The sequence below is a fragment of the Acartia tonsa genome, chromosome 11 (genome assembly GCF_053477335.1).
Source record: "Acartia tonsa isolate MP-2025a chromosome 11, ASM5347733v1, whole genome shotgun sequence".
In the NCBI taxonomy this organism is placed as follows: domain Eukaryota; kingdom Metazoa; phylum Arthropoda; class Copepoda; order Calanoida; family Acartiidae; genus Acartia; species Acartia tonsa.
The window spans coordinates 5,819,992-5,846,987 of record NC_137270.1 but is presented as its reverse complement, the minus strand read 5'-3'; the positions used below and the strand labels follow the sequence as shown (position 1 = coordinate 5,846,987).

General features: G+C 35.9%; 1 protein-coding gene across 1 annotated transcript in view; it reads left to right on the top strand.

The window, feature by feature from the left end:
• The window catches only part of LOC145332496 (nephrin-like), a 195,992-nt gene that overhangs the window by 18,100 nt on the left and 150,896 nt on the right, over positions 1–26,996 (top strand). The window contains exons 6-10 of the mRNA XM_080177499.1: positions 1,908–1,967; positions 4,454–4,499; positions 11,009–11,072; positions 12,761–12,824; positions 13,668–13,750. Of these exons, the coding sequence (XP_080033625.1) occupies positions 1,908–1,967; positions 4,454–4,499; positions 11,009–11,072; positions 12,761–12,824; positions 13,668–13,750 (317 nt within the window). The remainder of the gene's footprint in view (positions 1–1,907; positions 1,968–4,453; positions 4,500–11,008; positions 11,073–12,760; positions 12,825–13,667; positions 13,751–26,996) is intronic.

Below are 26,996 nucleotides of genomic sequence, written 5' to 3'. Positions count from 1 at the left end.
CCCCCTTTTCTCCCATCTCTTTTTTCTTCCCCCCTTCCCTTTTTTTTCTTTCCCCCTTCCTTTTTTCGGGAAATATGACGTAACTGGAGTCGTGTTCCTCAAAATTAATACAAATTCGGGACAGTTTTTATTGTGTCCCTAATTGTTACAGTAACCTGTCATGCAAAATTTAAAATCTAAGGGACCATTTTAACATGCCTAAGTGTCTCATCAAAGCTATCCGTTTCGTACGGACAAAACCTTATATAGAAAAGTTTTGCTTGTAATAAAGTTTGGGTGGCAATCCTTTATATTGAAACATTCGCTGTGCAATGATTTCTGCCAAATTATAATTGCAATGTATTTCATATCAAATAAAATATTAATGTACTATAATGCAGGGAGTAAGGGAGGGGACAATGGGCAATTAATTCAATTTAAGAGGGTTCGCTGAAAAGCAATATAAACCAGATTTTTAAAGAAAATTTACCAAAATTGTAAAGGGATCATGGTAACCTAATTTAGAATAAAATTAGTTCTAAGAAAAAAATCATTTACTTGAAAATTAAATTATCAACACATCACAATGTAGTAAACATTCTGTAATTAATCACTAGAAAAATCTTGTTTGGAACTACCTCAACCCTTCTGATATATTTATAACTGACCCCGAAATTCAAGCGGTTCTTAGATTATTTAATACATAAATATCACAGTAGAGTTTCTATACATGAAAAGACATTTTCTTGGGAAAAAATATTTGTTAAAACCAGCGATAAATAACAAACTTTTCTGTCTGCATATTCAAAACTAGCTCAGCTAGTTAGCGGGGCATTGATGCGCAAGTCCCCAAAATCAGTAAGAATCTGCTGTATTTGTGCACATTCCCTTTAAGCCAGTCCCCAAAGTCTGAGACTCCTTAAAAATTGAATATTCGATCCATTGTCCCCTCCCTTACTCCCTGACTATAATGCGTTATTTTTTGGGGAGTGGGGATGGGGGAGGTTTGCCGTGTTGTACTTTATAAAAAAATGACAATGTAAGATAAAACGTTTACTGTTATGGTTTAGTTTTATAAACACGTTCTTTCATTCGTATGCATAACTTTATCTTAATAGTTGGGTTAAGAACTATACCAATACCCAATCTTTTCGACTAATACTTGTAATAAACAGAGTATTTTTGTTCATCATCAATGGGGATGTACTTAAATGTTTCATTCATTTTCTAATTATTCTTTACTAGTGCTAAAAGTTCGATAAACATGTTCTCTCATTCGTTTGCATAAACTTTGGGTACTTTTATTTAATCTATCAGTGTCTAGATTTTTCGAGCAATAAATTTAATTTACAGAGTGAATAGTTTTGTTTTTTGGAGAAGTACATAAATAATCGTCCATTGTCCTATCCCTTAAGATCCCTAAATATAAACAGATGGCAATACTAATATGAAAAGTCTTAGCGGAAGTGATGTTTGACCCCAAACATCTTCACAACTTATCATTATCTGACAGCTACACAAACCCTTTGTTACAAACTAATCCCTCTCTGTCAATGGATGTATTATTACTTGGATATTACACCAGATTTTCTTGTTCTATTATTCGGTAAAACTCCCTATAATAACGATGATAACCAGCTACTCCCATTACCCTATCCTTTCCCCACCTACTGGATGAAAAAAACTGACCAATAAGAGAGTTTCATGTTAAGATAAATTGACGACAAGTTTTCTCCTGTCATTATACTTTTTGTTGATATATCAACTTTGTTTCTCTTTGCGCCCATAAAAAATGCTTTTATTTTTTTAAAAATGTAATTTACTCGAAAATTGGCCTCTTAAAAAAGTATTTTGCGTAGTTTTCTAAACTTGTTTTAGCTTAAACTAAACAAATATTTGATGTTTTATTAATGATGAATATATTACAGGAAATTTTGCAAGAAATGTGAACCCGTTGGTGATACTTCAAAGGGAGAATACCATCTCAAGTAAGTAGATAGTTTTGTACTTTCCCACAAAGCGTCTGTCGAGCACTAAATCCTACCCCCCTTATTGAAAAAATAATTTAAAAAAGGGGAGGGGGGTCATATTCCAACCCATGCGGGTGCCCTAGCTTGTGAGTCTATCCAGTACTACTACCCAATATAACTTAATCTAACCTGACCTAAATTAGTAATGATTTAAACAAAAACTACCCTCCCCCCCCCCCTATTTTTTTTTCATTTTTAAAAGAAGAGCGGGGGGGGGGAGGGTTTCTTGTGCTCTCTGACGGTAAAGTACCAATAGTTACTTGATAGAACACATACATAGATGAATAGATTGATCTACAGAAGAACCTAGATAAGTAGTTATTTCTTAAGATAGATAGATTGACTTGTATTTAGATAAATATATGCTATATGATATACATTGAAAATATGATTGTTAAAACATTAGATGGGTAGACTATTTTTATAATTGCTAAATTTGAACATATTATTAAGTTTGAAAGTTGGAATTAATGTACTTTTGAACTAAACAAAGCATTTAACAAATGTGTAACGTGGTAATGAATAACCCATAGCTACTGCATAGTTGATTATAGAGATAGTTAATCATTTATAAATTTATGCCTAGTCATGTTATCAATCACCATGGAAAAAAACAAGATATTTATATCATGCACCAGCTAAAAAATCTATCAATATGTTAGAGATTAATGTTTCTGTTAATGATTTTAGAGTTACTTTTTTTCTTAATTATAACCATACACAAAAAAATGGCCATGCATAGCTTAAAATCTATTGGACAATTTTAACATGCCAATATTAACGATCCATTACGGACAGAATAACGTACGGACTTATACTAAAAGTATAAAAGCTCCGCTTTTAACAAAGTATTTGGATCATGGAAAGCGATATAGCGGGTTTAGTCGTATTTTCACAGTAGCTTTTTATTGCTTATATAGGTTAGGTTAGGTAAAAAAATGTTAATGATTGCCTAGGGGCTAGAAATAGGAGAAAAGCTACTGTGAAAATATGAGGAGACCTCCTACTTCGTTTTCTTTCCATGATCCAAGCATTTAACTAACCATTACTAAAATGACTTGCCCATATCTCTTCCTGCCAACTTTCACAATATTCTGAGCAAAATTAATGAAGGAAAAATTGTTAAATGTGTTAAATTAAGAAGAGAAACTTGAATGAGAAAACTTTCACATCATTTGGCTTGGCCCTGATTGTTAAAAGGTCATAAAGTGCAAAAGAGTATATTTTAATTTTTATTAAAAGCGAAACTATTATATAAGAAAAAGATACCAATCCGTTCTTCCTTAAGTTTAAAATTAATAGCTCCTATCGCACACGTTAGAAATTCAAACCTTTTATGAGAAAAACATTAAGAAATTATTTACTTTAAAAACGTAACGATTATATAATTATTACCAGAAAGTTCGTATGCTTATTTATGGGCCGTAAATAGTGATTCCTTTAACGAGATGGCACAATGCTCAAAGCATAGCCAGCCTACAATACGTCTTCAAATGTAAGTAAGCAAACTGGATTCTAACCATTGTCACGATAGAATTTATTAAAGAAAGAACCCATATCTTTAATTTAACGCTTCTCTAATAACCAATGGAAAAACTGGTTTATTTTGATGACGTACACTCTCAATGGTTTATGTCGACTATTAGGGAAAAAAAGTTGTCAGGGCTGACATATCATAAACATGCTAATTTGTCGACATATTTCCAAAATTAACCATTATTTTTTTAGATGCTGTGAGTATTGGTGCAAAAAATATGACGTAACAAAAAAAATTTGCCAATGAGAGGCCGTTATTGACCAATGGTAAAATTTATAGTGGACTCTCATTGCCTAATTTTTTTTGTTACGTCATATTTTTTGCACCAATACTCACAGCATCATTAACCATTACTTTTTTATAACTGGGGTGGAACAAAGCCCAATCCCAAGTTTTTGGTTGCTGCTAGCTTAGGATGAAATCTTTATTCACACTTTACAAAATTCATTATCAAACAGACAAACTTTTAAACATTGTTTCAGTCATCAGAAATTTTTGGAAAATGATTAATGATTTTAAACAAATATGTTGTACATGTTTTTGCATTTTTAAAAGCGCAGTCACTCTATAATCAGGCTCTACTGACGGTTTTATACTATTTAGTGATTAATCTTAAATAGATTTAGTCAAAGCATTATTTGTCCGTCTTTCTGTCGTTCTTGCTTCTAAAGTAAATTTTTGTTGTTGTAAGGTTTAGCGTATTTCTTTTTCGTTTTATGACAACTCAATATCTACTCTATAACTTACATTATCCGTTTGTTCATGCATGTTATTTTTGTTTCGCTTCTTATGGATATAATCCTTGTTATAATTTGTTGTACTGTTGTTATTGCTTGTTATTGGTGCTTTAAAGATGTAAATGTGATATTAGAATGAGAATTTAAATTACTGATGTGTTTTATTTTAGGGTGAAGAATGTGGAACTCAATCGGTCCAACAATTTCGAATGCCAGGTAATTTTTTAAAACCGAACAACTTTTTTGCCTATCTTTCAACCAGTAAAAAATATCTAATTTTCTACATACTATGCGTCCCTAGCATTTAGGCCCGTAGGGGCTATGTATTTAAAAGAGTAAGTATGGACAGAAATAACTTAAAACCATCCTACAATATAAATAATAAAAAAATAGCCTGAAACCTTCTCGGGACTTAAAGCTTTCCTAAAATAGAGAACTTAACCTGTTCAGTATTTATTGAAATTCACGAACAAATTTCTTACAACTTTTTAGAATGGGATGTTTACACTGCAAAGTCCTAAAAAAGTCTCTTATAAAAATCTCATTTTAAAATGGTGACAATATTTGAGGCAAAATATTTTTTTTCTGGTGAACTATCTCTGTCCAGAATTATTTCATGAACATTTTATTCATTAGAAAGATTTTTTTAAAAAATACAATGAAAGAAAAAGAGAGACAGAAAACATTCCATTACTTTTTCTATATCAGATATGATATTTTGTAAAACTATCAAAGTTTGCTTTAACTTTTATTTGAACTTATTTTATTGTCTGTGTGTGTGTGTGTATGTGTGTGTGTGTCTGTCATAAAGGCAGGGAACATCAATCTAGAAGCTTTTCATAGTGCCTATAACAAATAACGTCATAGTGGGCTACCAATGGTCAAATAAAATTTAAACTGACCTGCCATTGGTAATTTAGTCTGTGTATTTGGCCTACCATTGGTCATTCGTATTGTATGGCGTAATTGTTTTATAGGTACTATAAACAGCTTTTTAATCTACACCCTTTTCTTATTCCAGATATTTGCTACCTACTAAAGACAGTAAACTTAAATAATTATTGATGGGAAGAATTTATTGCCAATTGTCTTATCCCTGTACACCCCTGGGTTGTATGAAAACTTTTCATCCAATTAATTTGTGGTAACTTTTTCACATATAATACATCAAGAAATCATCACATTATTATGTTTTCATCTTTTAGTATTATTTTTTAAAAGCGAAGCTTTTCTATAATTAGGGTCAGTCCGTCCGTAACGGATAGCTTTTTTCGTTAATTTAGGCATGTTAGAATTGTCCTATCGAATTCAAATTTTGCATGGTGATCCCTGTAGTAGTAAAGTACAATTTAGAAAGCGTAGCAACTCTATAATCGTTACCAGAATGCCCGTGCGTCTATTTGAAACATGTTTTTTTTTTACTTTTTTAACAACAATTTTTTATGTGATAAAATCATCAGATTGATCTGAATTTTAGATTCCTATTACAATATTATAAGCAAAGCATCTCTATAATCAAGTCCTAAAAATGTCAGTATGTCATTAAATAGAATACTGTTTTAAAGAAAATTTGCAACAAATTCACGTATAATTTTGTCAAAACTTATATAGTCTTATTTTGATTATTCAGTTCTGACACTCTACTAGAGTTAATGTTCGTCTGTCATACCGTTTCAGAGTTTCGCTTTTATGGATGTTGTCAGCCTTGTTTTTATGATATTTAGAGATATATTTAAATATTTTTGTTATATTTAAAAGAATAATAGGAAATATGATATTTTTAGATATTTTGTTGGATTTAAATATTTTTAAATATTAAGAAATGTATTTGCGTTTATTTGAAGAAAGTTTTATAATTTTATTTCTTTGATATTTAAGCAACAAGTACAAGTTATATCAATTAAACCAATAATATGTAACTTTATAAAGTGTCTCAAAAATCAGATATGGTAAGTCATAAAAATGAGGGAGATGAGAGAAGAAAACCCCTGAAAACGAGATGGATAATCCCTCATTTTTATGACGTCACATGGATGATTTTGTAAAGTTACCAATAATATCCTTGTAATAAAGTAACATGATCTTTGCTGTGTGTTTGTCTGTCTGTACCGAACTACAATGTACCTTTCCATATGTCCTGAGATGATTTATAACTATTTTTAAGGAGGGTACAACCTAAAGCGATTTTCAGCCAAAGAATTTTTGTCTTTATTTTTGTTTGATCCAAAATCTTCTATTCTTTTTCTTCTAATTTTCAATTTAGTGTAGATTCGCTCTTTAGAAAATTGTGTATAATTCTGTTGCGAAATTAACTTAATTCCTTTTAAATCTTTTCCTAATTTTATTGCTATAAAACAAGCAATTTTGTGTTGGGCAAAGGATATACTGATTTGGCAATGGAAGATAGTTTAACATTTCCCTCAATTATGATTAAAAACTTCCTTTTTTTGTTAGTTGAAATTATTTGGGGTTAAGGCCTCCTATACTAGCTTTGGGGGAAGATTTATTTAAAGTTCACTGTTCCCTCTGTAAATGGTGATACTCAACCTAAAGAAATGCCTAATTCTTTACTTTTTTAGAAGAACTGCTACCTTACTACTATTTTATGCACGTACGTACGTCCGACATAGTTACTGAAAGCTAAAAGGTGGTTTTAAAAATGTAAATTGCTTTCAACCAGATGAAACATTTACTAGATCTTAGGAAACACACGAACATTCAACTATTCATTTAATACATAATTTTATAAATACTCGTCAATGTCAAAGTGGCTACCTATCGCCCGTCATTCTCAGATATTTCCAAATCTTCAGATCTGTAAAATTTCTATCTCTCTCTTTTTTCATTATATTACTTTTTTCTCCATCTGTTGTTCTCTATTTTCAATGATTTTATGTTTTCTTTTATCTCTCTTTCTTTTTAAATTCTCCACTTCTTTCTAATTTTAATTATTTCTTTGCGTTGCAATATTTTCTTCTTTTCCCGGGGATTAAAAGGGATAAAACAAAATTACCCGTGTATAATTGGTTGAAAAGTTTGAACACTGTTAATTAAGTACCCAAAGTTTTACAGTCAAACAGTTCATTCTTAATTCCTGACTTTAATTTTCTTTTTCTGTGTATATCCATCTTTATGGCTAGATTTATCCAATTTTAACAACTATTTGATGTTGATGTAAAAGGTGTACATTAACTTACACACGTAAATAACCCGTGATTGTTGCTCACCACATAGCACATCGTAGTTGGTTTAGGTAATGGGTTCGAATCTTGGATCATACAAAGTCAGTACTAAGGACGTTAAAATTTTTACATATTGTTGCTATTTGTGATGCGCTATGTTTTTAGTAAGGGTGAATGTCTTGGCCCAAAGTAGGTGCAATTCCTTACCATGCAATTGCCTTACAATTGAGACTTTCAGAAAAGATCGTGCAATCAAAGGGTTGGTTGTCCTAAGTGATAGAGTATATAGATATGTGCCTAGCCCTCGTAATTTACCATTTTTTCGCTTTTATATCTAGATATAATTGCCATTCGTATGTACTGATATTCGAAGTGATTGCCAACCGATTGTAAAATGGTTTTTATGGCGTAATTTTACTTGTAATTTTGTCACTGAAAATTCTTTCACTTTTAATAGATAATAAATTTCAGTTTATACACCAAAACCAATTTTTTTTGTACATTTCCTGTAAATTTTATCCTCTAAAATGTTTTGTTTACTGAATGATATGTACATTTGACTGCTGTAATTGTTTTACTTAAGAAAATCATTAAAATTTTTGATAAAATATATTTTAACAAAATGAATTTTTAAAGTCATATAGCATAAAAACATATATATTTACCAAAAACACCCTTACACTTTTATATTTAAATCTTGAAATGAAAAAAAAATAACCTACTTAAATGATTTTTTTGAGGAGCCTTAATTCGCTAATAACCTGAAGAGGTCAACCAACTACAGATATTAAATATTAATAATATAAGGAAAGGTTTTATTATGCTATTATGAGTATATTCATAATCAAATCTTAGCGAAGAACACCGGCTGCAAGAGCAGCAAAAAATGCTTGAAGACGGCACAATTATTTGTTACAGACATTTTACTTTAATTTGTCTTTTATTTGATACTGATTAAAAAAAAGTAACATTCTTATATAAATATTCTGTGGTTTTCCTCATGCGTATTAGTTAAAATGAAGCCATGTATATAATAGGTCTATAAATATATTTTTGTCCACATTGTTCCATAAATTCGGGATCAAAGGGGATACGACAATGGCGATCAATTTATGTACGTGATACTTAAAATTACCCTTCCTGTAGGTTACAATTAGTGGTTGAAATATTTAGACACTCAACTTATTTAACCGACCTAACAAAATTCATTAAAATCCCTAAAGTTGTTAAGCCATCGAATAAGAAAACGTTGTAATAAAACTTTGGGGATAAGTGCAATAAATAGCCCAATTTCTGGACAAAAATACTTGTTCTGCACTACTAATATAGATATCTTTCCTTGTTATGGATATATTTATGATAAATATGCCATCATTTATTATTAAATATTTGGTGCAGATATTGCTGCATAATTTACACATCTAATATCTACAGGATCAGTACATTAGCAAGGATAATAAAAGTACAAGTATAGATGTATAATCCAGACAACTGCGTGGCCCAAGTGGTGGAGACCCTTTTCGTCTGCTAACATATTGTTTGCATTTACAAATCTATTAGATGATTTCAAAGACCTAATGTGGGTAGAGTTACATATAGCTCCTGATTCTAAAAAAGCGAGACTTTCAAGCAATTTCTTAACGGAAAGAAACTTACAAGGACAATAATAAACAATAGAAGCTTTAGATATGGAAAATTATCTAAACTCATTTATACCTTATTATTCAAGATTTAAAAACATAAAATTGTATAATTTTATTGATGCTTAGCCTTTACAATTATACCTAATCTTAATAATCATTATCATTTAAAATTTGAAATCAACATGATGTTTGGTTAAAATGATGGTCAATATAGCTGAAATTTATTTTAATTATTATTAAAGATTCTGGTTTAATCAATGAAACCTACAAATGCGAGGATTCAACCCTGTGGGGCCCCAAAACCCATTTTACAATTGCTACTATCTCTTCTAGCCCTTACTTAACATAGTTTCATTGAAAAAACTTTGATTGTTGGCCATATGCGATATAATGAAAAGTGTCAAAATTCTTTTATGTACCATTTGTATTGCAAGAGTGTATTAAAAGAGTAAATAGTATAAAAAGCACAATTATAATGTATGAAGACATAATACATATTAAAAGGTTAAGGTAAATAATATCTTTTTTTTATTCATATCTATTACAGACAGAAATATTATGAAGAAAGAAAAAAATCAGGGTGGGATTGTACTTCGGGCTGTAGATTATTCTGATACCATATTTCTAGTTTATAACTAATAACCTGTATGTACATTAATATATAAGACTTGGAAGGAATTTTAATGTTAGAGGGAGATTTGAAATCTGCATCAAATTTTAAGGATTTTTTTTAAATTCGTTTTTTTGTATAATTCTTTATCTAAAAGCGGAAATACAATTTAAGTTAATTAATTTTTACATCTGTGATTGGTGGATTGAAAATCTATAGTGAACAGGGACATATACATTTTTTAATAATTCATTGAGAAATAAGGGCTGCAGATGCTAAAAAATACTTTTTCTAGGGTCATACTGTACAAAAAACGAATTTATACAAAAAATCCTTAAAATTTGATGCAGATTTCAAATCTCCCTCTAATATTAAAATTCCTTTCAACTTATATATCCTAATGTACATAAAGAGTAATCTATTTGTATTATTGGATTGTCTTACTCCTTAAGATACATCAAATGCATTGTTAAAGTTAAACTGTTCATAATTAACATAGAGCCAAACATATCTGAAAGTATTTTTTCAGGGAATTTAAGCTTTTTTAGGCTTTTTAAGGTTACAAAATCCCTACTGACGGTATGTTAAAAAGTACTTATAGATACAAAGAAAAAAACATGGATGAAAACATTGAAAAGTTCAAAGGAAATAAAAAAAAATTGGCAGATATAATGATTTAAATTAATTTATTAGGGAAATCTTCCCAAAAAAAACTCAGAACCCTATCTTAGCACCCATATTATTTTTTAGATAGACGGGCAATAGCTAAGTTTACACTATTTTCCTATAAAGATTAAAAGATGCATTAATGTAAGTCTAGAACGGAAGGAGGAAAAAAGCCACCTAATAAGAAATGTTTTTTTTTTATTATGAAAAATATATGTTAATCTTATTACTTTAAGTATTTTTCTTATATTATGACCAAAGAGTTACTTTCACAGAAATATTTAATATTACATAAACGAATAAGTTTCAGTAATAGTGGTTTTTTGATTTTTCTGTCTTAAGTGCTGCTATTATTAAAAATAGTTATTTATTGAATCGTATTATAGACAGCTTTTCGCGGATTATGAAATAAAAAACTATAAGATTAATATCAATTTTGTTTCTGTTGAGCGGCCGAAGGCCCAGTTTAACAAAACTGGCATTAATTTTATGATTGTTATTTTAATATTCGTGTAAATTGTCTATAATTCGATGCTATATTTGATTTTTCGGTATGGCTGAGAACCGGTTCTAATCAAGCGGATATAAATCGGTTTCTAAGCCATACTGAAATATATATTTTAGGTTACTCCCGACCAATCCAACCGACACAAAGAACTACGGGCTGCTGCGCATATCAATGTTCTAGGTATTTCAAATATTTGGTTTTTTTAAAGCAAAGCTACTCTCTAATATGAAGGGGCGCCGTGGCTCAGTGGTAACACACTGAGCTACGGTGGTGAGAGTTCGAGTTCAATTCTCCGTGTGTTGACTCGAATTTCTCATTCGCAATAATAATCACGCAACTTCCCCTGGTTGTGTTAGAAGGGGATTATTGAGTAAGTTTGGATACTCAATAATCACGTACATGATATCAGTACTATCCTTATCCCAAGCTCCTCTGCGGAGAGCGTCATTCATTACGGTGACTTAATTTGGGACACCTGCCATACTCGGCGAGAGTGAGGTAATAATGAGTGAGTAGCTCTCATGAGATTGCAGGTCAAGTCATAATGTGCTTGAACGTGGAGCTTGATAGCCCTAGTTGCTAGACAAAAGTGTCTCAGCCTACTCCATGACTACTTAGGTCCAAACCCTAAGAAACTATGGCTATGTTTTTCTGTCCGTCTGTTAGTAATAGTGATGGGAAAACATGAATACGTAGGATAAACCACTGTATTTTTTGGTGAAAATATCCTCTGCCTATTGCAGTATGTAATTTATTTGGTCCGTCGGTCTTGCAGCCATGCTACAAAATATAAATATGGAAATTCATGTGAAAGGTCCCGTGATTTTTTTACCAACAAGTCTATTCTTTTTTTTTAAACATATGCTCTTTAAATCACGTTGCCTGAATTCTCATCCATGATTCTCGTGCTTTGTTACTTATGGATGTTGTCATCCAAGTTATTTGTTTGTTTGACCATCTTGTGTTATAATAGTTATTACTCACATTCGTATTAAAAACGGCTTTCCGCGGATATAGAATGTACAATTATAAGATTAAAACTAGTTTTTTTACCCCGAGGTGCCAAAGGCACCGGCTAAAAAAACTGGTTTTAATCTTATGATTGTACATTTTATATTCGTAGAAAGCTGGATATAATACGATGCTAGACATAGTTTTTTTCGTATGGATGAGAACCGGTTCCTATCCACCGGATTCGAATGAATACGAGAAAATCTATTACCTTTTCCCCTGCATACAATGTAAGGTCATGGTCTAATTAAAAATTCCTCTGTTTCATTTACTCTTGAAATTGAAATTATTTTCATTCCACGTCACAACAAAACTAACATTTAAGTATAAATTATGTATAAACAAATTTTTAATTCTGTTAGTGTACGTGTTTTGTTTTGGTTTTATCCTTAAGAATTAAGTAAGAAGGACACTTATGTTCATAGGTAGTGAGGACAAAAAAATAAAAGAGAGTAATAATATATATATAATTAAGAGCGGATTCGCCCCTAGAGGCCTCTAGGGACACTTGAGGGAATGGGGGTTGGATAATTTGACCATTTACTGTCATTTTTAGTTTTAAAGGTTAAATGTAATAACATTTTTCCTTTTTTTGTGGGGGGGGGGGGGTGGAGGTTGATATTTTTTTCTAGGGTGATTAATCTTGAGAGGTTAGAGATACCCTCTTCCAAAATAGATATTATCCTTCCTTGGCCCTATAAGAAGATTTAAAGGAGAACCATATAGGTTCAGAGATTAGCAAGTTCCTTTGCTTACTACTTAATACAATAGAATTATTTTTTAGCATATGTACAATGTACATAAACCGCATCATTAAAAAAAATGTAGCTTTTTACCAAATAATTATTTTATTTTAGTTCCTGCGAAGAATATTTCCCTAGAGCCTGGACATACTACTCAGATGCGAGCTAATAAACAGAGGTAGGTTTTTAAAAAATAAAATGTATTACTCAATTTTATGTCTGATATAGGATAGCTATTACATATTGAGAAAAATGTTTAGATTATGAATAGAAAACGAAGTAACGGGTTTCGTCGTATTTTGACAATAGCCTTTGATAGGTTATTCTAGGTTATGTTAGGTAAATTGATTGCACCACAGGGTTAGGAAATTGGACCCCGCAGGGTTAGAGCATTATATAGAAATAGGAGAAAAGCTACCGTAAAAATACGACGAAACCTGCTTCTTTGTTTTCTTTCCATGATCCAAATGTTTGCCTTGTCACATTATTTTTAAACAAGGATGACAACATCCATAAAAGCAAAGCTCTGAAATGGAAGGACAAACGAACATTAACACTTGTAGATTGTCAGAACTGAATTAGCAGAATATTAATGCATCAGTACAAACAATATTTTAAGAAAATTTGTTGCAAAACTGCATAAATAGATGATACTGTTTAAGGACTTGTTTATAGAGATGCTTCGCTTACAACACTGTACCATGTTGTAATAGGAATCACTTTTTAAAAAATCAGAAGAATCGGATAATTTTAACATACAAAAATTTGTTGTCAAAAAAGTTAAAAATCGACATGGTATTGTTTATAGAGTTGCTACGTTTTCTTAATTGTACCTAACTACTATAGGAATCATCATGCAAAGTTTGGAATCGATAGGACAATTTTAACCTGTTTGAATTAACGAAAAGAGCTAAATCTATGTGACGGACCGACCCTAATTATAGAAAAGCTTCGCTTTTAAAAAAGTTAGCACAAAAACTAATTTGTATTTTATAACATTCATTCTTTGTTTATACTTCAGTAAGCTGACGTGTCGAGTATTTGAAACGAATCCGCAGGCACACATTGTTTGGCTGCTGGATGGTAGGGTCATCGATGATCATGGTAAGACTTCATTTGTACATCTGGAGGATCTGATCCTGCAGGATCATTCCTGGATAATGGCTTGGTCACCATCAGTGTTTCGGATCCGCATTGATTTTTTGCGGATCCGGTTCCAGATCCTTGACAATAAAAATAAAATCACCAAATTTTTCAAAAATATTTATTCTTTAATTCGAAGTCAAAAATACTTTTAATTTTCAAGTATGACCCTAAACCTTAAAGACTGGCTCTCATCAAGAGAATGTCTCACTGAGATTTTATATAAATTTAGGTAGATTTTTCCATTTTTTCCGCATTTTTTTGAGTCCAAGGATCCGGATCCGGATCCTTGGACTAAAAAATATGCGGATCCTTGATGATCCGGATCCGAAACTCTGGTCACCATTGCCATTGGGGACTTTTGCAATAAACAGCCTAATGTCCCCTCACTACCTGTATTTTAGAACTGGTATTATATGATTATTTAAAGTCTTAAGAATATTTACCTGGAAGGTTTGTTGACGCAAAATAGCCACTTAGACAATAAAAATCCAAATATTAAATTTGAAAAAAAAGTCACTTGGTTTTAGCAGCGAAATTGGATTTAACTTCAATACAAAAAGAACAGTCTAAATATTCTTTAAGCTTATAAAAAAAATCAAATCAAACATATATAAGTTAATTTCTTTACTTTACTAACCAAGATATTACGTGGAAGACAGGAGCTTACCATAAATTCTATATGAAACTTCTAATGTAACCATATTAGTAATCCGGGTGCCTATATATGTACAATGGATGTATGCAATGGTCAAGGAAACAAGCGTATTGTTGTAATTGTAGAGAAAAACTATTTTTCTTTAAATTCACTTTGGAAATTGGGAAATGCTATTGTTTTAAAGTACCCGGCCTGTGCATTATTTGAATGGGACTTATTATTTTAAATACGCAAATTTGGGATGCAAAACCTTTGTCTAAAGTCTAAAAGTGAAACTGAACTGACTGCTTCTGTTTACAAACAAAAGTTTCGGGTATAGTCCATTCGTGGCATCGAACATTAAGGGGCAATTCTTCGTAATTTTCACAGGAGCTTTTCTTCTATTTCTAGCCCCTGTGGGGGGGGGGGGGGCTCTAACCCTGCGAGGCCAATTGTCTAACCTTGTGGGATAACCTAATCTAACCTCTAAAAGCCATTTAAAAATACGACGAATCGCCACTTAAGGGGCGTTGCCACGAAAGGGACTATTACCAAAGGTTCTTCTTGCACTCTTCTGTTCATGTGAAAGGTCTATTAAAATGCTAGAACAATGTACAGTTAGTTCGCTCTATAATACTCTTTTCATATTGTTACCCTAACTGTTGAAGATAATGTGATTAATCGTATTAGCATATTGTCAGTACTACTTATTAACAACATACTTATACAATACAATACCAATATAAAACAGATAAAATTATTTATCTATTCATAGATTACTACTTTTTAGTAAGATATAAAGCTTTTTAAAAGCGAAGCTTTTCTATAATTAGGGTCGGTCCGTCCGTACGTAACGAATAGCTTTTTACGTTAATTTAGGCATGTTAGAATTGTCCTATTGATTTCAAACATGGTGTTTCCTCTAGTAGTTAGGTACGATGTAAAAAGCGTAGCAACTCTATAATCATCACCAAAATGTCCGTACGTCTATTTTAAACATGTTGATTTTTTTACTTTTTTAACAACAAATTTTTATGTGATATAATTATCCGATTGGTCTGATTTTTAGTATACTGATTCCTGGGACAATAAAGTTCAATATTATAAGCGAAGCAACTCTATAATTAAGTCCTAAAAATGTAAGTATGTCCATAAACATTATTCTGTATCAAGCAGTAATTCAACAAATTTACTTACAATTTTGCATCGACTCTTATACATTTATATTCTGATTATTCAGTTCTGACACTATACAAGTGTAAATGTCTGTTTGTCCTACCGTTTAAGTGCTTCGCTTTTATGGATGTTGTCATCCTTGTTCTTAAAGAAAATAAAGATCACTATTTTTTTTCTCTTTCTCTTAAAACTTTGGATACTTGCATAACATTTTGATTTACTGGTTCTCAAAATTTGCCAACCAATAATTTAATGTTCATAAGAAGTAATATTATTCATTATCTTTGCGGATTTGTACATCAATATTCCATTGTCTTATCCCTTAAGATCCCTTGGAAGACAAAGTAATTATCAGCAGATTAAAGTAAAAGAATTGAGGTGGCATGGGTTAAATAACTGAATGTCAACGAGGTGGAAACCTACTTTTAATTATGTTTTTGAATATCAGCCAATAGCGTCGGAAATATTAACGCAGCAAAGTTGCTACAAATTAGCAGAAACAATTTGCTAGCAGACGAAAAAGGTCCCGACCACTAGAACCAGGTCTGGGTTATACATCTATACTTATACATTTATAATTAGCAATAGGCAAAATTTTTAACATCTTGAACTATGACACGGGCTTGGTTGGGATTCAATCTTAACAGTTCTATTAAACTTACGAAACATATGTATTATTTCTAGTAACAATGATGAGCAGACAACCAACTCTTTTTATTGAAACGATTGAGTAAATATATTGTTTACAATATGAGTAAATATTTATATAGACAATACATACACATTATATCACATAAAAAGCATTGAATCTATTTAATATCAGATCATTCCAGGGATCTAAAGGGATAAGACAAAGGCCGATAGATTGATGAATTGACCAACTAAAAAAAATTTCTGAAGTCCCCAAAGTTTTTAAATCAACGAATAAGAAAACGTTATATTATAAAACTTTGGGGACAGTGTAATAAACAGCCCATTGTCACCTCTCTCTGGGATTATTGTCTTTACAATATCAAGCATAAAGAACAGTAGGAGAAATGGATAGATAAATAGACTAAAATAGGGACGTAAAATGTATTCAGAAACCTTCGAAAACTATTTATATCTTCGATGTATGATAAGAACCGATTCTCAAACATAATGAAAAATCATGAACAGACAATTTTCCACGAATTGTAAAAGAAAAATTTTAAAACTGGTATTAGTCCTATTATTTTTACTTTTAATCTACGCGGAAAGCTATCTATAATAACTATTCCTAAGAATATAAATGCTGAATTCAGATCTAAGAATTTTTATGTGGAATAGTTAAATGCATGTAGCAAAAAAGGAATATGCTACATTTTTAAAAAAAGTCCCCAATACTTAAGTTTTTTTTGTAATAATATATTATCTTTTAGCTGTATTGACATTGATTTTCGGTGTACATCATTTAAACCACATATGCCCAATATTACACATAAATAATGTACTGTGTAATGTGGAAATAAGTATGGGATAATATTAATATGGACACAACCAGTTAGGTACAGTAATATATTTCTGTGTACTAGTAAGGTCCGTTAATAGAAAATCATTTCAATATTATAAACGTCTATAACACAAATAACTGCTTATTTGGCTTGTTCCAACTTTTCCACCAATAAATTTATTCTACAGAAGAAGTGATTTGTTTAACAACATTTGGAGATGACATAAACTTTTTATCCATTGTCTTATCCCTTAAGATCCCTGATAAAGATGGAGGAAATACAGGATAACTGGTGAAGACCATAAGGATTCATATAATACAATTAGATAGGGAATAGGAAACTAAAAAGGATCAAGTGCTTACAGGGTCAGTGATATGCATTCTGAAACCTATTTTGAATCAATTTTAGCTCAACAAGGATGACAACATCCATAAAAGCGAAGCACTGAAACGGTAGGACAAACGGACATTGTCAGAATAAAAATAAAAATATAAAGAGTCAAAGCAAAATTGTAAGTAAATTTGTTGAAAAAATGCTTGATACAGGATAATGTTTATGGACATAGTTACATTTTTAGGACTTGATTATAGAGTTGCTTCGCTTATAACATTTTACTTTGTTGCCCCAGGAATCAATATACCAAAAATCAGATCAATCGGACGATTAGATCCCATAAAAATTTGTTGTTAAAAAAGTAAAAAAAACATCATGTTTAAAATGGACGTACGGACATTTTGGTAATGATTATAGAGTTGCTACGCTTTCTAAATCGTACCTAACTACTGAAGGAATCACCATGCAAAGTTTGAAATCGATAGGACATTTCTAACATGCCTAAATTAACGAAAAAAGCTATCCGTTACGGACGTACGGACGGACAGACCCTAATTTTAGCAAAGCTTCGCTTTTAAAAAAAATGATAGCTTCTCTATAACTAAGGTATGTCTATAGGTCTGTCTTAGGGTACATCAATGAAACGGGACGTCCTAGCTTTTTAATTTGAAGGGGCAAAAATGTAGGGTTTCAAAGGTTGGAGGGGCGTAATCTAATGTTTTTTTTCCAAAATTTTGAGGGGGGTAAACACCCCTTTACACCCATACTTCTAAATATGGTCAAAATGAATGCAATCTATTGATTTACAAATCTTAAAATAAAAAGTAATGATGTTATTGTGATAAAATATTAAAAATCATATATTGAAACTAATTTATTACAAACTTTAGATTGTTTCTTTTCAACCCATATTTATTTCTTTTATTTAGAAAGAGTATAACCATCTATAAAAGTACTTAGGTGTTTATGTAAATATGTGTTTATAGTGTTTTATTATCTCATGGTTGCCATTTATACAAAATAAAATACAGCAGCGCTTGGCAGCTACCGTGTATTATAAGCTTCAGTGAAATTAACCTTTTACAAAGTTGACTGGAAGTCCAAATCTGACCCATATGAGGCAATCCCTCTTTTTAAAAAAATTTCAAAGCCCATAAACGGATTTAAGCTTGAGGCTTAGACGTGAATTATGCGCTGCTACCGAGACCTGGTCTATATTCATTATAAAAATGAATTTAAAGTTTGCTGTATAGAATATAGTATTTTTAGAGATGCATCTTCTGATTTACTGCTAAGCTTTATTTTACATGAATTTAAAAATAAAAAAAATGAAAGAACAGCTATTTTTCGTATCGTATTATAGACAGCTTTCCTCGGTATTAAAATGAAAAATTATTTTTTTAATAATTGTTTTTAATATTCGTAGAGTTTGGCTGAGAACCGGTTCTAATCCACCAGATATTAATCGGTTTGAAGCAATACTTGAAAAAAGAAGGTTTATTTCAAAATAGCCTCTAAACCTGGCAACTGCTATGGTAAAAGGGATCAAATGTTAATATCGTATACTTGGATGTTTATTTACTCTAACTGGAAATCCTGATATTACCTACAAAGCCCTAAATACATCTGGCCCTTTTTATAGTGTGTCTACAAAAAAAAATTACAGTAAAATATCAGAAAAAAAACACTCACATCCATTTTCAAAAGACAGTTATGAATATACATAATAAAACGATGTTTTTGGTTTCTTTTTCATTCTACAGTTCTAGCCAACTTTTGAACTGACAAGGTTGTGCTTTTTATGACATCTTTATAGTGGTCATGTTGTGGTTTGGCTCTATTTCTTTGTAATTTGACAACCCCCCCCTTCCTACATAAATAATGTTGGGGAGAAAAAACCATTAAATATTATTTACCCCACCTTCGCCCCTAGAGGCTTATGTCAAAGCTCATAGTAACTGCATAAATTTTAAGTAACATTACTGAAAGAAATGTCCTTAGACCAACCTTAAAGTAAATGTACTATGGGTATACTTATTCTAAAATTATCCAATCTTTGTATTTTTCCATTAGATTTTTATGAACCAAAGCATACACAAAAGTTTCAATAATTCGATTCTTTTAAAACATTAGAGACATCTCCGAATGAAGGGGATAATTCCCCATTCCTAGACAAAAAAGTTTAGTTAAAGAAACGTTAATAACTTGGATGCCTTTCAATTTAAGGGGATAAAATTGACTTATTACTTTGAATAACCTTGGAAGTTTGGTATAACCCTCACCTAAGATAAAATAGATAAAAACCTGCCTAGTACTTTCTGAATAGGAGAAAATATATCAGTTTAGTTAGTGAGATTTTAAAGATAAAGAACGAGACTCAAAGATAAAATGTTAAATATCCTACCTTAAAAAAGCCATAGTTTCAGTATAGATTCGAATCCGGTTATTCATTTCTGGATTAGAAACGGTTTTTAGCAATACTGAAAAATCAAAAATAAAATATAACTGATTAAATTAATGCCTGTTTTTTTTGGCCCAACAAAAATGGGATTATTTTAAATTTTACTATCCGCGGAGAGCTGTCTATAAAACTATATTTTGATTTCCCGATGTATGTATAGTGTATACCTAACACCCTTTTAATATCTAATATAATTTAATATTAATATTTTTGTAGCTTTTATAAGGTCCGACATTCAGTGTCTTATGTAAACATCTTTAGATAACTAGACATAACATTTTTAGTAGTAGCGAGGCTACTCCTTACCTAGGTAATATGCATGGATGAACGCCCGTCCAATTGTCCTGCACTAATGAATAATTTCTTAGGGACCCCTTAAAAAAGGGTTTTCTTAGCTTTTCTTCAGATAAAAGCTTATATTTATTAACTAGCGGCTGCGCCCCTAGAGGCCTCTAGGGACACGTAAAATTGTAAAATCAGCTATTTACTAAAAATATTTTTTTTCGCAGGGCGGCGTCTCTTTCATTTTTTTTTTTTGTCGATTTCTCTGGGGAGGGTTGTGGTACCCTCCAACAAAGTAAGTATAAATCTTCCCGGAACCTATGAGAAGCTACCCTGTTAAGGAGAACCCGATTGGTTCAGCGTTTAGCGAGATGCTTCAAACAGACACACAGACAGATACACAATCACACATCCTATTATGTCAAGCCTTATATATTTATCTTTTTTAATGACATAAAAATTCCAAAACTTCAATTTACTGAATTTATCAATACATATGATATCAAAAGTATAAAATTATTTATTAATACCAATTTGGTTTTCTTCTTGTTGTTGCTGCGCTTCTTGTGAAATTAATTTTCCTTGTTCATCTTGTTATATAGAATAAAAATCAATAAATATATATAACTATGGGCACTATGTTATAATGTAGTCTTATAAAGATAAAAAAATATTTTCCTTCTTTTTTATCAAGAAAATCAACACTTTCCCTTTGAAGTTATGATAACCTCCTTTTAAAATAGCGCAGCTACTTTATTATTTGTGTTTGTATGTCCGTCACACTGATAACCTTAATTTCTAGACGCTCTGGGAGGGATAGTATATCAACCCGTCAATATTTATACAATTGTGTGAAGCTTTTTACAGTGCCTATAAACAAATGACGTCATATAATACAAATGACCAATGATAATCCACTATGATATAATTTTTTTATAGGCATTTTGTCATGTCGAAAATAAGTCATTTATGAACACTTTTATATAATACCATTAAGTCAACAAGTGTTAATGGTATCATTTAAATAAAAGTTTGTCGATAATTTGTTACCACTTTTCTACAGTCTACATACATAATAAAAATGTATAATTTTGACTGTGAGATGATGCCTCTCTCAATAATCTTTGGTACACATTGGAAAGGTCAATGGATTTATTATCTCCGTGGATATTATGACAGGTTAAAAATTGTTTGCTAACATGGAACTCGTTTATTGGTCAGTACTTTCATCCAGTAGAATTGTAGAGGATTGGGTAAAGAGGTGGAAGAGGGGATTCGTTATTATAGCCCGATGCAAGTTTCACATTATTAGAGAACATAAAAATCTGGCGTAAGATCCAAGTAATAATATATCCATTGGGAAGGTTAGTTGTTATATACATACTTGAGTCTAAGAGGAATTATCCTTTAAATATCTGTTTATTTACATTGGGCTACCTAAATCTCCCCTTTAATTATTTCAGCCTTCGCAACAAGATTTTTAAGCTGTTCTTTAATAAATATAAGAATTATCACAACCTTATTATTGTGATAGCAAGTCTTTGATGTCAGTATTGACCAATTTTATTGTCTCAAGGTCGAACTTGAAAAATTTGAGTTAGTTAAGGGGGGGGGGGGGGTAGAATTTTCCATGGGGGTCCTTTATGTTAATCATGGGATGCTGTCAAAAAAATCCAATAATGCGCTGGTATTACTTTTTTATTGTCTAATACACAAACCTATATAAGATAAATAATAGTCAATATACACATTAAAGAACCTCCGGAATTGGGCCATGTTTGAAAATAGAAATGGTGTGGTATCCGCCGAGGATAAATGGCAGACACCGGAGTTCAATTAGATTACGGCAGTGTAACAGACGTGGACACCTTACTATAGAGAAGCTACGCTTCTCTAGCATTCACTAGATAATGATCAACATCTATTTCAGTTGTCACTTTATTGAAGGTTTAAAAGATACTAAAGCTATATACAACAAACAATAGTTACATGGATAGGAATAAATAATCATAACATAAAAGCATCATAATACATATACAATGGTCAGTTTGGGCAATAATGATCCCCCATCCCTGAAAAGGGTGGGGGAGAATTAAGAATACAGTTAACCATAATAAACATGACAGATTCAATCATTAATTGTAAGCATAGGGAGGGGGTCGCTAGACCCCTTCCCCAGGACTCGGGGGAGGGCCATTGACCCTCCACCGAACCCTAGATCAGGGGTGCCATAGGCATGGCTCACGGTTGCCGAATACCACAACTCTCCCCTCGGAAGGCTGGGAGATGATTTCCCTACCAGACTTCCGACAGTGGTTGAGGCCTTCGGTCCGCTCCTTAGGGCTAAGATATATATACAAACGATAATGATTCAATGGAATCCTAGTGGTGAGTGTCTTCTTAGGGTTGATGGGCTCCCAATGTGGGGTAGAAGGCAGAGGCTGGCTTGGGTTGGACACGTTGGTCAGCGCCGGCAGGTATTAGGTTTGCTGGTGGCACAGTTGTTGCTGGAACGGTCAGCAGTGGGGCCTGCTGGTTGTTGTTGGCAGCGGCTGGGGCGCTGGCGGCCAGGTTAATCGTCTGAGCAGCGGCCTGTCCTCCTGAGGGGCCGCGGGGTCGGCCAGAGGGCGGTCCTGGCCTACCTGGGCGGTCATGCCCGCTGTCAGTTGATTTCATAGACACCATTTCCTCGGCTGCTTCCCTGCCGATGGGAATGGCATCCCAGTCCACTGAAAAGTCCCGGGACTTGGCATGGTTGAGCCTGGCTCTAGCCAGCGCTTTCCTATACAAAGCTGGATGGTACAGGAACACTTGTGATATCGCATTCAGGGCTGCCCGGACTCCTCCTTGTGCTGCTGCCAGGGAAATGATGGTTAGGTCCCCCAGCAGTTTGAGGATCAACAACAGCAAACACAGTATGGCTGCGCCATCTCCCCACTCGTGGATGGCTTGTCTAAATCCAGCCCAGACATCCAGGGCTGCCTCTCCTTCCTCCGCCAGTCGGTCAATGTTGTAGGACACTATCCCATGGTCTCCTGTGGCCGAACAGCTGCCTTGCTGAACGCAGGAGCCATAGGATAGGCCGGTCAGCATGGCACTCTTGTATGCTGGGAACGCCAGCAGTTGTTGCCAGTCGTTCAACTCAGCCTGCGAATACAAGCCACCTGAACTGAAGTCATCTAAGGGTTCTGTCAACAATTGCGTAGGCGTATCCAGCGGGGGTGGCCTTTTCTTGGGAGCGGGGGTTAACTCTATCCAGCCTTCCTCCGCGTGCACAGTCAGGGGGTAGGTGGAGGAGCAGGGAATCTTGGTGGCGTGTTCACTATATACCCGTGTCACAGCGTCTACAAAACCTGTGGGCTCTACTGGCACTTTGTCCCAACACTCCTTGTGTTCGCGGACAACGTATTTATGACGTTGGCAGGTCAGCTGCAGCAGGATGTCTCCCCTCAGTACCGAGAACGTGCTCCCCTGGACACGCACCGGGTGGGCCGGGTCTAGTTGCTGGAGCTTCCAGCAGTTGGCCGCTACTTCTTCTGCTGCGGTGCTTTTCATGCGCGTTTCCAGGGTAAACCCAATATAACCTGCATGTATTTGTGCTTGAAGGGGAACGTCAACATCCCTGGCCGACACTCTGGGCAGCGCAGCCGCGGCTGGGTCAGCTGCCACGAACAACGCTGGATGGTTTGTGGCATGGGCCTCGAAGTCGCAGTTCGCAATCAAGGTGGGGTTGGTCATGTTGATGAAAAACTGGGCCTGATGGTCAACCAGATATGCATCCATCACCAGGCTGGGCTGGAGGCTGCGGATCAGCCTCAAGGGGCAATCTCTTCCCAGGTGGTCCCACACGTAGGTTGCTTCCCCAGTGATGCAGGACAGCTCAGAATGGGGACACTCTAGGGTCAGGTGGTCAGACTGGGACTCCACCCGTCCATCCTCCACCACATAGGTCTCCTCCTTGACCAGCAGCCGTCGCTCCTGGAGCACTAATTCGTTGCGGTATAGCTGGCCCTCGAAGTGGACGTCCTCCCCTTCACAACCCACCCCCTCGGGGCTGTTGACGAGGGCGCCCACCATATCGATGGTGAAGAACAGGGGATGGTTCAGCTGGAACGTCAGTGGCTGGGTCTTGCCTGGCAACGTGTAGACTCGGTTCCTGGCCAGGTCTCGGCACGCTTCTGGGTCTATCTTGGTTGGCCTCATGAGGGTGGGGACCGAGGTCACCTTGAGGTGACCCCATACTCCACACCTGAATGTCCACTGGGACACGGTGAGCTGACAACTGTACCCGGTGGTTTCCCTCACCTTGACTTGCTGCAGGACGTGTACTTCATGGCCCAGGGGCACCTCCTGGTGTAGTGGCTCCGTGTTACACATCTTTTCTTTATTGTAGGATGTGACATGGGTGGGGTTGGCACAGTCCCATCCCACCAGGACGTAGCTGGTTGTAGGCCACACGGCTGCCAGCAGGAGGCCCCACAGGACCATCCACCAATGGGAGAGGCTTCCAGGCAACCATCTTCCTCGTACACGCGGCTGGGGATCTTCAGCTCTGGTCATGGCTGCTTCTTGGGACTGGACACGGCTGGGCTGCTCCTGGCTAGATACAAGTTTCCATTGAGCGTTATCTGTATGCGGCCGAGGCACCCCGATACCCTCCCCAATGACAGACTGGCAAGCGACTGGCACTTGCCTGGGTGTCGGCTCCCCTAGCCCCAAGTGCTCCCTTCCCTTGTCCAAAGCATGCCCAGTGGCATGGGGCTGAAGTGCATGTGGCACAGGCTCGCCCTTACTCACTTCCCTCCCCTGCCCTAGGAACTCAGGTGCATGTGGCACAGGCAAGTCCTTATTTTCCCGAATTTCAATCTCCCCAGCCTCTGGTGCAGGGGGCACAGGCAAGGCTGGGTTTTTACAGTATCTTGGATACAACACATTTAACAAATTCAACTTATCCTGATGTTGAGCAGCTGGGTTCCTCTGGCTGGCAGGGGGCTCTGGATGGCGTGTAGCTGGGCTCTCCCTGCAGGCTGGTGGCGCTGGCCGACTGGGGGTGACGGGTGTCACCCCTTCCTCTGGGACCGCTGGCTCGTTCCAGGACTCAGGTCTCTCGGTGGCGGCGACGGTTGTCGCCCCAGACATCAGGTTGGAGGCTGGCTCGTTCCAGGATCCAGGTATCTCGGTGGCGGCGACGGTTGTCGCCCCAGGCACCAGGTGGGAGGCGCTGGATAGCACCCCCCCATCATCCCAGGTGGCGACGATGCACCTCCTGCCTCTCTCGTTCGGCGGCTGCCAGGGCCTCCCCATACACCGTCTCAGGGACGCTGGGCAGCGCCCCTCCACTCTTGCTGGGTAGGCTCAGTCGGGCAGGTTCCATCATGTTGAGGCTAAAAGGCTGGGGCCTCAGCACCTCTGGCTCGGCTATGTTGTTGGATTGTATCAGCTCTGGCCCCAGATGGTTAAGACTGAAGCCTAGGCCAACCCGGTTGGGTTCAGCCGCGCCGCCCAGTACGTTGATCCTAGCTGGGACAGTTCCAAACTGCGGCATCCCATCGGCTCGGTCCGCAGCTCTGGGGGCGGCTGCTTGCTGTTGTGGTGCTGGGGGCGCGCTCCCTTCCATGTGGGCCACTCTGCTGGGCTTCCCTGGAGGGGCACCCTTATCGGCGGTGCGCCTGCGGCTGGCTACCTGGGCCCAGTCAGCTCTACAATCGGCCGCCGTGTGACCGTCATAGTGGCAACGCTCACACTTGGCAGAACGGTCACGGCGTGGCTGGGTGCGTCTCTCCTCTAGGCTAACTTCCACAGGCGTCGGGCAGTCTCGAGCTCGGTGGCCTCTCCCCTGGCAGCGGAAGCAGCGACCTGGGACCTTGTCATCTGGAGCGACCTTCCCCATCTGGTGGAGACCCGGAGCCAAGGAGCCAATCTCCATTGGCTCCGACTCGTCATATTGGGGCAACTGGATGCAAGCAGATCCAGTCAGCCCTTCGGTCGAGTCCACTAAGCACACACCTTCCTTCAGTTGCTTAGTAACCATGGTGACGGTAAACATGGCCTTACGAGTGTACTCAGGTACACTCGTAATTTCATGGTTCATCATGAGGCGTTTTACATTGGCGTTACGAATTCCACGATTTAATTCGTCCACCAACAACTCAAGATCCTCATGGTTGTAGGCGTCCCTATACAAGGCGCACTTAGTTGATATGTACGCTTGTATAGGTTCTGTCGAGTGTTGCTTGTAATCCCTAAACGCTTGTTTAAGCGTTTGGGATTCAAAAGCAGGGCGAAATAACAATTCACACTCGGCCTTGACCTGTTCGTAGGTCAAGGCTTGGCCTGCCTCGCCAAACAGATGGGACGCCATTTCCGCCGCTTGCCCTACCAGTGACAGTAGGAGGGCGTTGCGGCGGTTGAGGGAATCATGAGGTGGCACGCGGTAAGCCGCCCATGACATCTCGAGTCTGCGGATATGTGCCGACCAGGATTGCTTGGGCGGCCCTCTATACTCCGGCAGATTGCTCAGCATCAGCTTGCGGTACTCGGCTGGGGCCAGCTGAGGGTCATCCTGGAGCCATCCTGGGGCTTGGTCACCTCCTGGGGCTTGCTGCTGGTCCATTGGGTCAACGGTTCAACGGCGGGCACAAAGTTATACAGTACTAAAATGAATGGTTTGTCACTTGAGGCTTTCTAGCCTAACAGCCAACACTGTTTGTATCACTAGGTTGGTAGTTTAGTTGCAAAGATATAACTTAGCTGTACTTATCACTAGTTAGGTGCTGAGGTTGTAGGGTAGGCTGGTAGGGGTAGATAGATGTTGAGGGTCTGAACTGCTGTCAGGAACTGATTGGG